The 13,336-nt window shown below is 41.7% G+C and overlaps 1 protein-coding gene across 1 annotated transcript; it reads left to right on the top strand.

The window, feature by feature from the left end:
* Positions 1–546: 546 nt before the first annotated feature.
* On the top strand, positions 547–13,245 carry LOC143110269 (histone deacetylase 2). The gene is made up of 14 exons (XM_076273159.1): positions 547–679; positions 1,405–1,517; positions 2,079–2,196; positions 2,345–2,419; positions 3,098–3,236; positions 3,391–3,532; positions 3,769–3,861; positions 4,088–4,196; positions 9,113–9,253; positions 10,269–10,377; positions 10,750–10,880; positions 11,535–11,690; positions 11,849–11,906; positions 12,782–13,245. Exons 1-14 carry the CDS (start codon positions 625–627, stop codon positions 12,810–12,812), a joined length of 1,470 nt encoding a protein of 489 aa, XP_076129274.1. The 5' UTR covers positions 547–624; the 3' UTR covers positions 12,813–13,245.
* Positions 13,246–13,336: the final 91 nt, after the last annotated feature.

The raw sequence follows: 13,336 nt of genomic DNA, 5'->3' as shown, positions 1-13,336 counted from the left end.
AATGCATTTTGGTTAATTGTAAAAGAAATGGCCAACTCTAAGGGCACACTTGCAGAATTTAGTCATTAATCACCTCAGGTAGAAGAACTGTGCCTGATGTCTGGGCAAAACCCTGTGATGTGATGAGATGTGATGGTGCCTATCTTCTCCACAATCCACGGTTAATCTGATGCACAAAAAAGAAAAGCCAGGATACATTTCTTACAACCTTTGTTACATTAGTGTTTTTTTTCTTTTTCTGAATGGTGCATTTAAAAACTCTTTGCCAGCATATAGGTTATATGACTTCAAATATTAATACTTGTATAACCTACTTGGAATAGCACTGCGTCCAGGCCGTCAAACACTCATCTGACTGACTCTCATAAATCTTTTGTTGTTCTACATTGTCTTTCAAATAGGCGGCCTTTAGGCAAGATATGCAAAATATGTAAACATTGTTGCCTATGGATTGTTACATTATTGTATCTATTTAGACGCCCCCGTCATACACACGCACACATCACAGAATCTTTGATGATGCTCCACCCACTTTGCCCTATTTTTTTCTTTGCAACATTGACCGACTGCTAGACCCTGTTCTGTTGTTCTAATTTTGCACGGTTTGGAGAAAAGTAGTCAAACATGGCTTACACGCTTTCAACTGGTACCAAAAAGAAGGTCTGCTACTATTATGACGGTAGGTAGCATATCAGGTCCTTTCTTTCGGTGATGGTTACAGCAACGTTGGAGTCTGGTTTGCACAGCATATGAGACAGTGCCGAAAACTAGCTAAGTAGCTAGCATGGCTAACAAGCTAGCAAACAAATGTGTTAAATTATATGAGAGTGTTGTACGCTGTCACAAACCCGATGCGTGAGGCATTTTGACGACTCCTTGAGATATATTATAATGTATAATTTACGTATGTTGGGATTTTGCTCAGAACCTTTTCTAACAATCAATGAATTCTAGACACCACCGACCAACCAACACTGGTGTAATATTAGCTATGATAGCACGCTAACAACCACTCGTGGATGTACTGTGGGCATTGTACTCCATCATTAGCGAGGTCGTTAGCTCGCAAGTTAAACATAAGCGCAGTATAAGCTTTAAGTTTGCATTTTATTATTTTAAGTTCTGTATTAAATCAGATTGAAGTTAACCATCGTTGTCACGTGTCATAATTTCCCTTTTATTTGAAGTTGATCATCATTACCGCCAAGGCCCAAAAGTACCGATGGATAGGACCCCGTAGGTAGCATCCAATGCGCATGTTCCAATTCTTAAAAATAATAAAGTTTGGCTATGTATAGTCGCTGTTGGATGCAATTCTTATGCAGTATAATACCGACATGTTATGTATGTTATCCTCAAAGCGTATAGTTATACATTGAAATCTTTATTTGCATGTCTTTTCAGGTGATATTGGAAACTACTATTATGGCCAAGGGCACCCTATGAAACCCCATAGGATCCGCATGACTCACAACCTGCTGTTAAACTATGGACTGTACAGAAAAATGGAGATATATGTAAGTGATTTTATTTGAAATATCGCCATAACTCATTACTTACTCACTAGCACGAGTTCATTACTTACTCACTAGCTACTCTTCCCATGAAACTTGTCAATATAGGCTATCTCCCCAAAATGAGCACACTTCAAAACAAGTTAAAATGTTGTCTCCTGAGGACCACAGTGCAAAATATAACATTGACACAATAAATACTTTTACGACTTTTACGAGGACACTACTGTACACATTGTAGTTATACATACTATAAAAGCAAAATACTAATGAACAAAACACAGACAGGCACACTTGACACACACAGATGTTGGGCCATGTTCAGTGACTGTTGTAGTATTTATTAACAGCAGTAGTTGTGTAGGTGGGTGTGTTAGTGAGATGAAACTGTATGTGCACTGAGTCACAGTTTGACTATAGTTGCACAGAAATGAATGTACAGCACAGTGTTTCCATGAACTTCACAGATGGCAGGTAACAGTCTGGCCTAACAGTTGTTTTTGTTTTGTTGTTGTATTTGTTATCCTCTCATTGTTTTTTGTTTTTTGTTTTTTTGCTTTACAGAGGCCACATAAGGCCACTGCAGAAGAAATGACAAAGTACCACAGTGACGACTACATAAAATTCCTGCGGTCTATTCGTCCAGACAACATGTCAGAGTTCAGCAAGCAGATGCAACGCTGTAAGGGGCCTCCTAACTCAGACCATCATTGTAGTTGTATTGTTAGTGGAATTGAACAGACCTGTGCTGGACTCCGTATCTTCCTGATGAAAGCACTTGATACCCAGCTTTAGCCAATCTGTCATATCTGCTCTCTCTCTGTTTCCAGTCAATGTTGGGGAGGACTGCCCAGTGTTCGATGGGTTGTTTGAGTTCTGCCAGCTCTCCACAGGTGGCTCAGCCGGTGAGTTAGTGTTGTGAAATTTATTTCATTGTTTGTTGTTTTGATAAAAAATGTAGGGACCATCTTTATCACTCCCAGTACATTTGTTATGGTTTGAAAAAAGCTAGGTTGCACTTGAAAAAAAACACATGAATGATGATCTTACATGACAAGAGCACAGCGAAGTTGACAACCTCCTCTAAATTTTACTGGTGAATTGCATCGAAAAGCGGCATTTTGATAAAAGAACCCTCCACCTATGCTGTTTTCCATTTTGAGTCTACATCACTACCCTGACCTTCCTTTTACAAGGCATTGGTGTCTGACATATTTCAGATTTAGAAAACCAGCCATGCCAAGTTTTCCCATGGTGGTTTCCAAACACATAATTCATCCAAGTCCCATAAACATCTCACCTCTTTTGGAGCAGTTACTTAATGGACACACATTCTGGATGTATCTGTTCAAATATGTTTGCGTTTTCTCACTTTGTTTATAGGGAGGGTCATTTGCATAGTCCACTGTTGCCCAACTCATTGTACAAGAAGGGATCAGATATTCTGTTCCTGTTGATTAGATAAGCTGCCAGGTAACTGGGCAATACTGAATGGCAGTTAGGAGGTTTCCATGTCTCCAGGTGGGGCCTGTACACCTGTGAACAGATGCCAATGTGTTCTCTTTTCTCTTCCTGCTACACAGCTGGAGCTGTGAAGTTGAACAGACAGCAGACGGACATCGCTGTGAACTGGGCAGGCGGTCTCCACCATGCCAAGAAGTCGGAGGCCTCGGGGTTCTGTTACGTTAATGACATTGTCCTCGCCATTCTTGAGTTGCTGAAGTAAGGCTCTAAGCTAGTCTCCTCTTTGTCTGAGATGTTATTGGACCTTCGTTCTTTTGCCTAGTTGTCGTAGTTTTCGATTAGTTAAATGTGGGATATGAGTCGATAAGTTAAATGCGAAATTGACTCAATGATGCTGTATTCTGAATCACAGGTATCATCAAAGAGTGCTCTACATTGACATCGACATCCATCATGGTGATGGGGTGGAGGAGGCCTTCTACACCACTGACCGAGTCATGACTGTGTCCTTCCATAAGTACGGAGAGTATTTCCCCGGGACAGGAGACCTCAGGGTAAGACTTAATTCGGGGACGCAGTGTTGTTCAGACCTAGATAAGCTTCTGACTTGCGCACAGCAGTTTGAAGAAAACATTGTGTAGACTGTCTGAGAAGATGTTCAGCCCTGGCAAATGACCTTAACTGTTGGGGTGACACATGCTGCCTGTGTATATAGGTTTATGCAGGATGTAGGTGTTTGAAATAGTGTTGTCTAGTTTTGTTTCAGTATGCATTTCTTTTTTGTCTTTAGGATATTGGCGCTGGAAAGGGCAAATACTATGCGGTCAACTTCCCCCTGAGAGACGGTATTGATGATGAATCTTACGAGCAGATATTCAAACCAGTAAGTTCACCATCTCCTTTGCAAAGGAATCTGGGCACTCTGTATAGTGTATATACTCTTTTGATCCCATGAGGGAAATTACTGTAGCGTGTGTGTGTGTGTGTGTGTGTGTGTGTGTGTGTGTGTGTGTGTGTGTGTGTGTGTGTGTGTGTGTGTGTGTGTGTGTGTGTGTGTGTGTGTGTGTGTGTGTGTGTGTGTGTGTGTGTGTGTGTGTGTGTGCGCGCAGGTGATGGCCAAGGTGATGGAGATGTACCAGCCCAGTGCGGTGGTTCTGCAGTGCGGTGCAGACTCTCTGTCAGGAGACAGGCTGGGCTGCTTCAACCTCACCATCCGTGGTAAGAAGCCTCCTTATTGCAACCGACATATCAGCCTATGATCTTCTCTACTTCCTCTCATAAAGTACTTGTTAGACTGTGAAGACAATTTATTCATGTGCATCTATCAATCTCTGATACATAACATGGTAAAAAGGTGGTAATTGCATAAATCACACAGTAGAATCGGGGTTCCCATGGATTGCAAACAAAATCTTAATTGCCATTAAAAGCTTGGAAAGCATGAAATTAGGATAGCAATTCAGTTTATTGGAAGTTTCATTGTATGATCTCAAAAAGTAATGGAAGATTTTTGATTGTCTACGGATTGTCTCGAATTTTTGCATCAGCCAGACCAGGATGAATGGAAGCAACTACAGTTTTGTTAGAGACCGGAACACCCTGTCATCCAAACTCTAGCTGCCTACCTACATGCTCAATTCTAACAGAGAGTGGGGAAGTGCAGATTTAATGAAAGTGAAACTGACTACAACCCCAATTTTGTCTCATGGTTATAACTGGTAGAGGGTCATGATTGCATAGTCTTAAATTTAATTCTGGTGCCACTGAAAAAGCCTTAAATCTCACTTGCCCCAAGCTGTATGAACTATGAGAATGGACTGGTTATCAGGGGGGTAGATAGGAAGGAAGCCTTGCAATTTCTTGATTGCCAATCCGTTGAAAATGCACATCCCTTTGTAGTGCTGGGCGGTATACCGGTTCACACCGTATACCGGTGTATATTTTCGTTATGATATGAATTTTTAATATACCGGTGTATTTTATTACACAACGTTTGGAACGCTGCGCCGCGCGACGGGACTTTTTTCACACCCACGCATGGTGCCACTGCGAGGCATAGTGAGGGTAAACACAAAACACCTTACGTTTTTCCCCTGAAGTATGACCCTTAAGGCTTAATTTCTCCTTAGGTAGGGGGTTTATTTAAGGGTGTTGCACAGAATACCTTAAATTGTTTCTTTAGTTAAGGAAAAACGTTAAGGGATACTGCATTGAAAGGGATTACCGTCACGAACATTCTATTGAGCTCTAACTAGCTGGCTAGTAGGTGATGTCGTTAGTTAGCAACCCACCGAACACAGTGAAGTTTAATGATCTTATCATTCATCTCACCTTAAGAATATTTGCTGAAATTATCCAGGTAGCAAGTAAAGCATGTTATAGACATGCACTGAGCAATACTAGCTGGCTAGTTAGAAATGATCCTGACTGTCATCAGTGCACCAAAACGAACTTTTTTGTTAATGTTTTGCCTAGCGAACCGAACCGAAGCTCATGGCAGGCTAACAAGACATCCACATCCACATGAAGTTAACATTAGCCTACCACTAACGTCATGTAAACCACACAATAACATTAAGGCATGTTTTTGATAGGCCTATTTGACAGAGTAAGCATATTAGCAGAGAGGTTTTATTTTAAATTGTATAATTTTCAAAAAAAGTATAATTATTGCAAGTTGCACTACTTTTTGTATTGGTTTTATACAAGATGTTTGTGACATTTGCACAGTAAAAGTTCTGTATTTTGACAGCAATTGTCTTTGCATTCTGATTAGATTCTTCATTAGAATCACGAGTGGCTTTTTGTAAACAGCATCATTTTCTGGGGCCATGCAAAACTGCATTAGCCTACCACTAGTGTGGAGTTATTCTACATCATGACAGTAAAATAGACCATCCTTAGTCAATGTACTGCAGCAATTCCTCTCTCAACCTGTAGAAAATGCTGTGAACATCTGATTATGCATGAAAAAAAAATACCGTCATATACCGTGAAACCGTAAGAATTTTGAAAAATACCGTGATATACATTTTTGGTCATACCGCCCAGCACTATCCCTTTGTTTAAAGCTATTAAAAAAATAATCTCTTATTTTTTCTGAACGGTTGATGAAATTAACCTAACTTTCAAAACTCTTAGAGTAGCATACTTTTTGAACTCTTGGAGAGTTTCTTGTCACCCCACTGCTAGTAATGTTGATTGTTTGGAGCATGTATTTCTGTCACAGAATGTCGAGTCAGAGGGTCTGTTTGCATGACTGCATTTAGCGTAATTCTCTGACAGGATATGTTGCACTAGTATCACTCCAGTGGTGAATGTCAGCTTTCCTTCCCCTGTGTTGTGTTCTGTTCCTTGCTGTTCCACCTTCACAAGGCAGTGGATTAGTTTAGAATGCCGCCATTACCCAACATGGCAGTGGATTAGTTTAGAATGCCGCCATTACCCAACATGACAGTGGATTAGTTTAAAATGCCGTCATTACCCAACATGGCAGTGGATTAGTTTAGAATGCCGTCATTACCCAACATGGTAACGACTTCAACACAGGTTGGAAGACCTATGTCATATATTTTATATCCTATATATCAGTGTTTTTCAAAGTTTTGCAGACCAAGCACCTCTTAACCCATTAAAAACACAGAAAACTGACGGTCCACCTACACTAAAACTAACTACAAAAAAACAATAGGCTTTCTTCAACAATATATTACACAATATGCCGCTAAACCAAGTCTAACTTGCTTATTGTGTCAGAGGTTTCACTTGACTGTTTGATTCTAGTTATGTTTCTAGTTTTCCAGTTTTAAAGTGTAAATTGGCGTAGCTACATAGGCACTGTCGCTTGTTCAAGTCTGTCATGACTAATGAACAGGCAACTCGAATGATACTTTTTGGATTTATGTTCAAGATCAATATTGCAAACACCTCGTCTATGTGGCTTGTAAATTTGCTTTGCAGTCACACCTAGGCAGCTTAACAAAACAGATATTTTACCATATCTGCTCGCAGACCACTAGGGATAGCTTGCAGACCACCAGTGGTCCCGGACTACACTTTGAGAACCACTGCTATACATGATCCTGTATTCTAATAATCAGAAGATTTTGGTGGGGATGCAATTAGAAGACCATAAAGCTGTTATTGAATTTACATTTCAATCATGAATGAGTGCAAGTTGTCTGCACAGTATCACAGCAGTGTAATGATTTTTCCAGCCTTGTCAGTGGCTTAAAGTATCGATTTACCCTGATGTAGCGAGCTTGCCCCCAAGGCTATCAATATATGCTATTTTGTTGTAAATGCATATGCCGGTCTTACTCAAAACTACTGATTTAATGTTGTTTTGGTCCTAGACAAATGTTTCCACTCATTCTTGTCCAAAAATAGACCCTAGGAACTTAGACCTGAGTTGTCCTTTACTTTTAGTCAGTCATCAACAACCTGTAATGAATGGTGATCAATAAATGGAGACTATTTGTGTTGTGTTGTAGTTGTGCACAGCGTGTACAACTGGCTCCTACCAACCTCAGGAGAATGTATGTCAGTTTATTCATTTATAAATAATTATCGGAATTAGTTTTTGATGAATTACTTTGGAAGTCATGAGAAGCAAAATGTGATGTAGTCCTGAGCACTGATCCTACGGCAGATCGATTTTGGCCAGTTTAACAACAGTCCTTTTATTTTGTGATGGACGTGTTTATAACAAACCAGGAAGTGGGTGCATCTTAGCGATGCTTTGAAATGCAGTGTTTCCTCTACGTTTATTTTAGCATGGCGGCCCGCCACTGTTTAAATTAATACCGCCACGGTATCAGAATCAGGGCAGACGCACAATGTAGTTGCAGTTGCTTTTTAAATAATCCTGCCGACGTATCCTCCCCTGCTGGCTGCCGCTCACATTGCAATTTAACAATAAGTAGCCTAAAACTGGTCAGAGGTTATTATGGCTCGTCCAGTTTCACTTCACATATTATATATTGTATTGATGTAGCCTATTTAAAACATTAACTTTCTTCTTAGTGTTTCCTCTTCATTTAGTGGTGCCACTGCTTCAGAATTAGGGGAGACGCAAACTATTTGTCCGGAAGCATAGTAGGCTAAATGCCCTTGGCTGGCTGCAGAAAATTGCAGTTTAACAATAAACAGCAATGCTAATCCGAGGTACCTGTTTAGTTTTATTCCATAAATATATTGTTTTTATAGATGTTAGTGGCATGCGCTATCAAGAGCTTCCATGTGCTATGCATGTCAACATCGCAAAAACTACAATTTTTGCACAACTTGGTGGAAAGGTGTAGAACAGGCTAAGGAAAACCCATTACTTTTGTGAGCTGATTGTATTGAAAGTATTTCCCATATCGTTGCCTATTAGCTCGCCCGCAACATCAGCAAAAATGAAACATGGAGAGTGGATGTCTCCGCGGAGACACCGCTGTTACATTAGATGCACACTCAATCACGATTCGACGCAGGAAAAAAGCAATGACTGGTAGCAACGAAGGTAAATTGGATTAAAGCAAAACTTGCCCAAAAACATTTTGTATGCACTTTCGGTGATAGCCTAGTAATGTGAATCGTGGACTATAGCCTAACCAAAGAAAGTAAAGGAGATTTGCACCTAATAAAGACAGTGTTGTGGGTTGTGTTTCTACAACATGTTGGCACAAAACTTTATTTCTGTCATAAACGAAGTAAGCTAAGCGTTTTCTCCATTGTCAACTACCGGTATGTTCAAGCAGTGACATGTGCTTTAATACATGGGTTAACGTGACGTGAGTCAGACAGAAGATGGGCCTGTCTTTAGTTCCTGAATCCTGTCCCTCTCAAGTCACGTTAAATGGTGTGATTAGCAATTACAATTTTAAAAAAAATCCTGGGAGTGACACCCCTGACCCCCAGTTTTTTTCATACTGTAGCCTTGTAACCTTTTTTCTTTTCTTGGGGGGGTCGGATGGCCTGCCGCCACTGTTAAAAAAAAAAAAAATCTAGAGGAAACACTGAATGATGTTCTGCATCATGAAACATTTAGTCTCCTTGCGAGACTGTCCACAGTGGGTGGCAGATGGGGCTGTGCAGTGTTCTCTTGTGTGGTTCTCTAAGCACAGGGCTTTGTGGCTGTTTGTCTGCAGGCCATGCCAAGTGTGTGGAGTACATGAAGTCCTTCAACCTGCCACTGCTCATGCTGGGTGGAGGCGGTTACACCATCCGCAACGTGGCCCGCTGCTGGACCTACGAGACGGCTGTCGCCCTGGACACGGACATCCCTGACGGTACGTATGCGTCCCCACCGGTGACATGCACATTCATCTGAACTAGCACATGTCACATTTGACCTGTGCCCCAGCTTTGACTAATGTGATGTGTTGGTCTACATTTGACCTTCCTCAAGAAATGTGGCAACTAGTTACTTCTATGTGTTTCACACAGACAACTACTGAAATGCTAGTGTAATCAATTTGCTACACAAAGTAGCTCTATGAGTTGTGTCTGGGTGTGTTTATATACTTATTAGGTTCAGTGCAGTCAAAAAGTCAGTGCAGTTTGAGTTGTGTGTAGATAATCACATTACATGTTGGGATAGAATATCCCACACACAAACTATCAAAGTATTGCAGAAGGTGTTTATATCCAACTATTGGATATACCTCACCTTTATATAAGTTAAAGTTCCAATTTTCCCAATTTTCTTAGTTTTATCTGTTGCAGTCCTGAATAGGATTTATCCGTGGCCTTGGTGTCTAAAGTTGGGTGTTAGGGGTAGGGTTTTGCATATAATATCACAAGGAGATAAATAACTAAAAGAAGGAACTGCCATAAATATGCTCCGACTCTCAAGGTAACACTGGCGGAGGTGGGTGTTGTTGGCACAGCATGTTGGCAGCGGCACCAGCCCCTCTGTGTCAGCTGTAACAGGGTGTCGGGGGGGGGGGGGGGGTAAGCTCCTCGGTGAGGGATGGCCAGCCGAGCCTGCTGTCTGACAGGGTGCCGAATCAGCACTCTGTCACAGTAGCCGAGTATTAATGTGTGCGCGAGGGCACATTACCACTGCCTGTCAGACAGGCCGCTCGCTTAATGGAATGCGGACCTCTGAGGTGCCCGTGTGCACACACACTCAGATTCACACCCCCTGATGGTCTCATCACTTTAGTTTGTGATGCCATTACATTATTTCTTTAAAAAGTTATTCTGCATTTAGGCCACCAGTTCTATCTTAGAAAAAGATTCTGAATGGGAAAATGTTATTGTCTACGTTGCTAATCTGTCTCCTTCTCTCTGTGTCTCCAGAGCTTCCATACAATGACTACTTTGAGTACTTTGGCCCAGACTTCAAGCTGCACATCAGTCCATCCAACATGACCAACCAGAACACTAATGAGTACATGGACAAAATCAAGTAAGGGGATGAACGTATTTCCTGAAAATGTAACAATCTTTCAGCAGTTGATATTCTCCAGTGATGTAATGCACCACGACATGGGATTGGGACCAATCTACAGTACCTCAGGGTTTCATTTTATCAGGCCACAAGATCATTTGAGACCAGTTTTGGTTGTAGAACTGTAACGATGAACTGTATGGGAGATGTGAGTTGTATGTGCATTTCATGGAAATCGTGATGCACCGGTACTGACCTTTTACACAAATGTAGAAGCAAGCGGGCAGGTGTGTGTCCCTGACCATGCTGTGGATGGAGCTCAGTGAGGGTGGGCTCTCCTCTCCTCTCCTCTCCTCTCTTCTCATGAGCCTGTTTGTTTGTGGCCTCCAGGCAGCGTCTGTTTGAGAACCTGCGCATGCTGCCCCACGCTCCAGGCGTGCAGATGCAGGCCATCCCAGAGGACAGCATCCCCGACGACAACGTGGACGAGGACACCGAGGACCCAGACAAGCGCTTGTCCAGTAAGAATGCAGACCGGCAACAACATCTCAATGACCGTTAATATGGACTTTGTCTTAACAACGTAATGTCTTAAGATGGATAGTTTAGATAAAGAACTGCATTTGTCCAGTAAGAATGCAGACGGACAACAACATCTCAATGACCGTTAAATGTTGTATTAGCGATGACGGGGTAACGTCACTTCTGTTGACGTTCAAACAAAACAGAGAGCTAGCTCGCTACTCCCTCCCACTTGAAACTCTCCTGAACGCGCATCTCGTCGGTTATTGGTTGGAACACTTTATTTTGCCTTTGAGTGGTTGGCAACACTTGTTGGTAGCAATTGTTTTTGTGTGCAGATCTCAGAGTCTAGGCTGCCTACAGAGACGCGTTTTTTTGACGGCCTGCTTATGAAGCGGGCAGCTAGCGGATCGTTAGGAAAGATTAGATGAATGTGATCATTTATGTTTGGGTCTTTTTTGGGCCTGCAATTTTCCTTTTACTGTGACACTTGCAATACCATGGAAATGTTGGGGTCAAGTGTGTCATACGGAGTATGATTATATAGAAATGTATCGTCGTAATGTCATAAGATTTAAATAGTTTAAATAAAGAACAGCATTTTCATTTGATGTGAACCACTTTAACTAGATTCTTTTCTCCTTGTCTCCCAGTCCGTGCGTCTGATAAGAGGATAGCGTGTGATGAGGAGTTCTCCGACTCTGAGGACGAGGGAGAGGGCGGCCGGAGGAACGTGGCCAATCACAAGAAAGGAGCCAAGCGAGCCCGTGTGGAGGAGGACAAAAAAGAGGGAGAGGAGAAGAAAGTTGGTGAGAACTGCCCACCACTGATCTGAGATCATTCCCCACCCCCTTGTGCTCCTGTCAGAAACTCCTTTTTCTAACTGTATAGAAAGGCTACAAGTGGATGTGCTATTGTAAGATGCAAGTCAGCCCAAATCAGCCTGCTCTTGTCCTTGTCCTTACAGAAGTGAAGGAGGAGGAGAAGGCCAAGGAGACTAGCACAGAGAAGCCGGACACAAAAAGGTAAGCATCACTCACATTCCATGTGCGTCCAAGACACCAAGAGCCCGACTACCTTAAGCGCTGCCATTTTGGACTGAATTACCACCACAGATGCAGCCGTGGAGAAAGGAACACAGTGATTTAGTGAAGCCGCTAAAGGCAAGGGGGAAACTAAGAGCTCATTTCCTGTGGCTACAAACAAGTTTGATATAAAACTGCAATAAGGTGGTCTAATAAGGTCTAAAGTAGTGAACTAACTATCTAAATGGCTTTTGCCAACTTTGCCAACACCCTCAACAACCCAGTTGGCCCAGATAAAAGTTTGTTAATGTGTTAATTTGGGTGTTCCGGAGATGGAGTTGGCAATGTTGTGCTGTAAAAGCTTTTCTTGCATTTCTGCATGAGGTTTAGGTGTTTGGTGTGTTTCTTGGACAGCTAGTGGGAACAATTTATAATGATAATGTACCACCACCACAAACATTTATTTGAAGACGTATGCAAAACCATTTGCCTGTTAATACAAATCTAAGGGGATTGCTCCAGGTGTGTGTCTGTCTCTGCAATTTGACTGACGCATCTCGCCTGACAGGCACAGCTCTGCTGACCTCACACACATTGTGTGCACTAACTCTGATATTGGACTCGCTAATAAACCAAACTGTGATGTTGAGTATTCAGTGGATATCGTCCAGTTAGTCTAATTAGTGTTGTTATCACTGGGGCAAAAGCCAAAATGAAGTCCGGCATTTGCTCGTCATGGAAATAGGTAGTCAAGATGGACACCAAATTTGCTTGATTGTATTTCTGGCCCAGTTATGGATGGGCTCATGGACATGTTCGCACTTAAGGCATACGGTGTAGTTGATCATTGTGTGACAAGTCTTTTCTCTGTTTAGCGTGAAGAGCGAACAGACCAGCAGTGCCTGAAGTGGCCACAAGGGGGAAGACTGCTCCACACTGGCAGGCTTGATGGCAGTGGTGCCTCTCGCTTCACATACCAGACTCGATGCCCACAAGCATTATATTTATTATCAAAATGTGTCATCGATACATGTTTGGTTTTGTTCCATGTTTCTCTTTCTTTTCCTTTCTTTCTCTCTTTGGTTGTAATTCCATTGTCCTTTGTTAATTGTGACAGTCCTTTTTAATCCATCTTGCCGCTTACAGCGTGAATTTGCTGTCTATCCCTTTGGAAGGTAAATGTTTTTAAATAGGCTTTTTATTTTTTGGAAATGAACTGTCTGTTTGTATTGACGTGTCCTAGAGAGAATAATGTGGTTGTTAGAAATGAAACCTGCATCGACTTCATGTTTGTCTCAAATTTGATATTTTGCATTTACGTATTAAAATGTTTTTTATACCTGTTGGTGTCCTAGGATTTTATCATAAGATTCAAGAGGATACATTTATAATGATTATTCAAATATATGAAACAGTCAGTAAATCATTTA

Source organism: Alosa pseudoharengus, unplaced genomic scaffold (genome assembly GCF_046254945.1).
Source record: "Alosa pseudoharengus isolate Yale_2024_CS ecotype anadromous, Long Island Sound unplaced genomic scaffold, YU_APseudo_1.1 YU_APseudo_1.1_scf_7, whole genome shotgun sequence".
NCBI classification, from domain to species: Eukaryota; Metazoa; Chordata; class Actinopteri; order Clupeiformes; family Clupeidae; genus Alosa; species Alosa pseudoharengus.
The sequence above is the reverse complement of the archived record's forward strand: the minus strand, read 5'-3'. Positions and strand labels throughout refer to the sequence as shown.

Coding starts and splice junctions, on each gene's coding strand:
- LOC143110269 (XM_076273159.1), top strand. CDS start 625: ATGGCTTACACGCTTTCAACTGGTACCAAAAAGAAGGTCTGCTACTAT. Junction 3,862..4,087: donor ACGAGCAGATATTCAAACCA/GTAAGTTCACCA, acceptor GTGTGCGCGCAG/GTGATGGCCAAGGTGATGGA. Junction 11,907..12,781: donor GAGAAGCCGGACACAAAAAG/GTAAGCATCACT, acceptor TTCTCTGTTTAG/CGTGAAGAGCGAACAGACCA.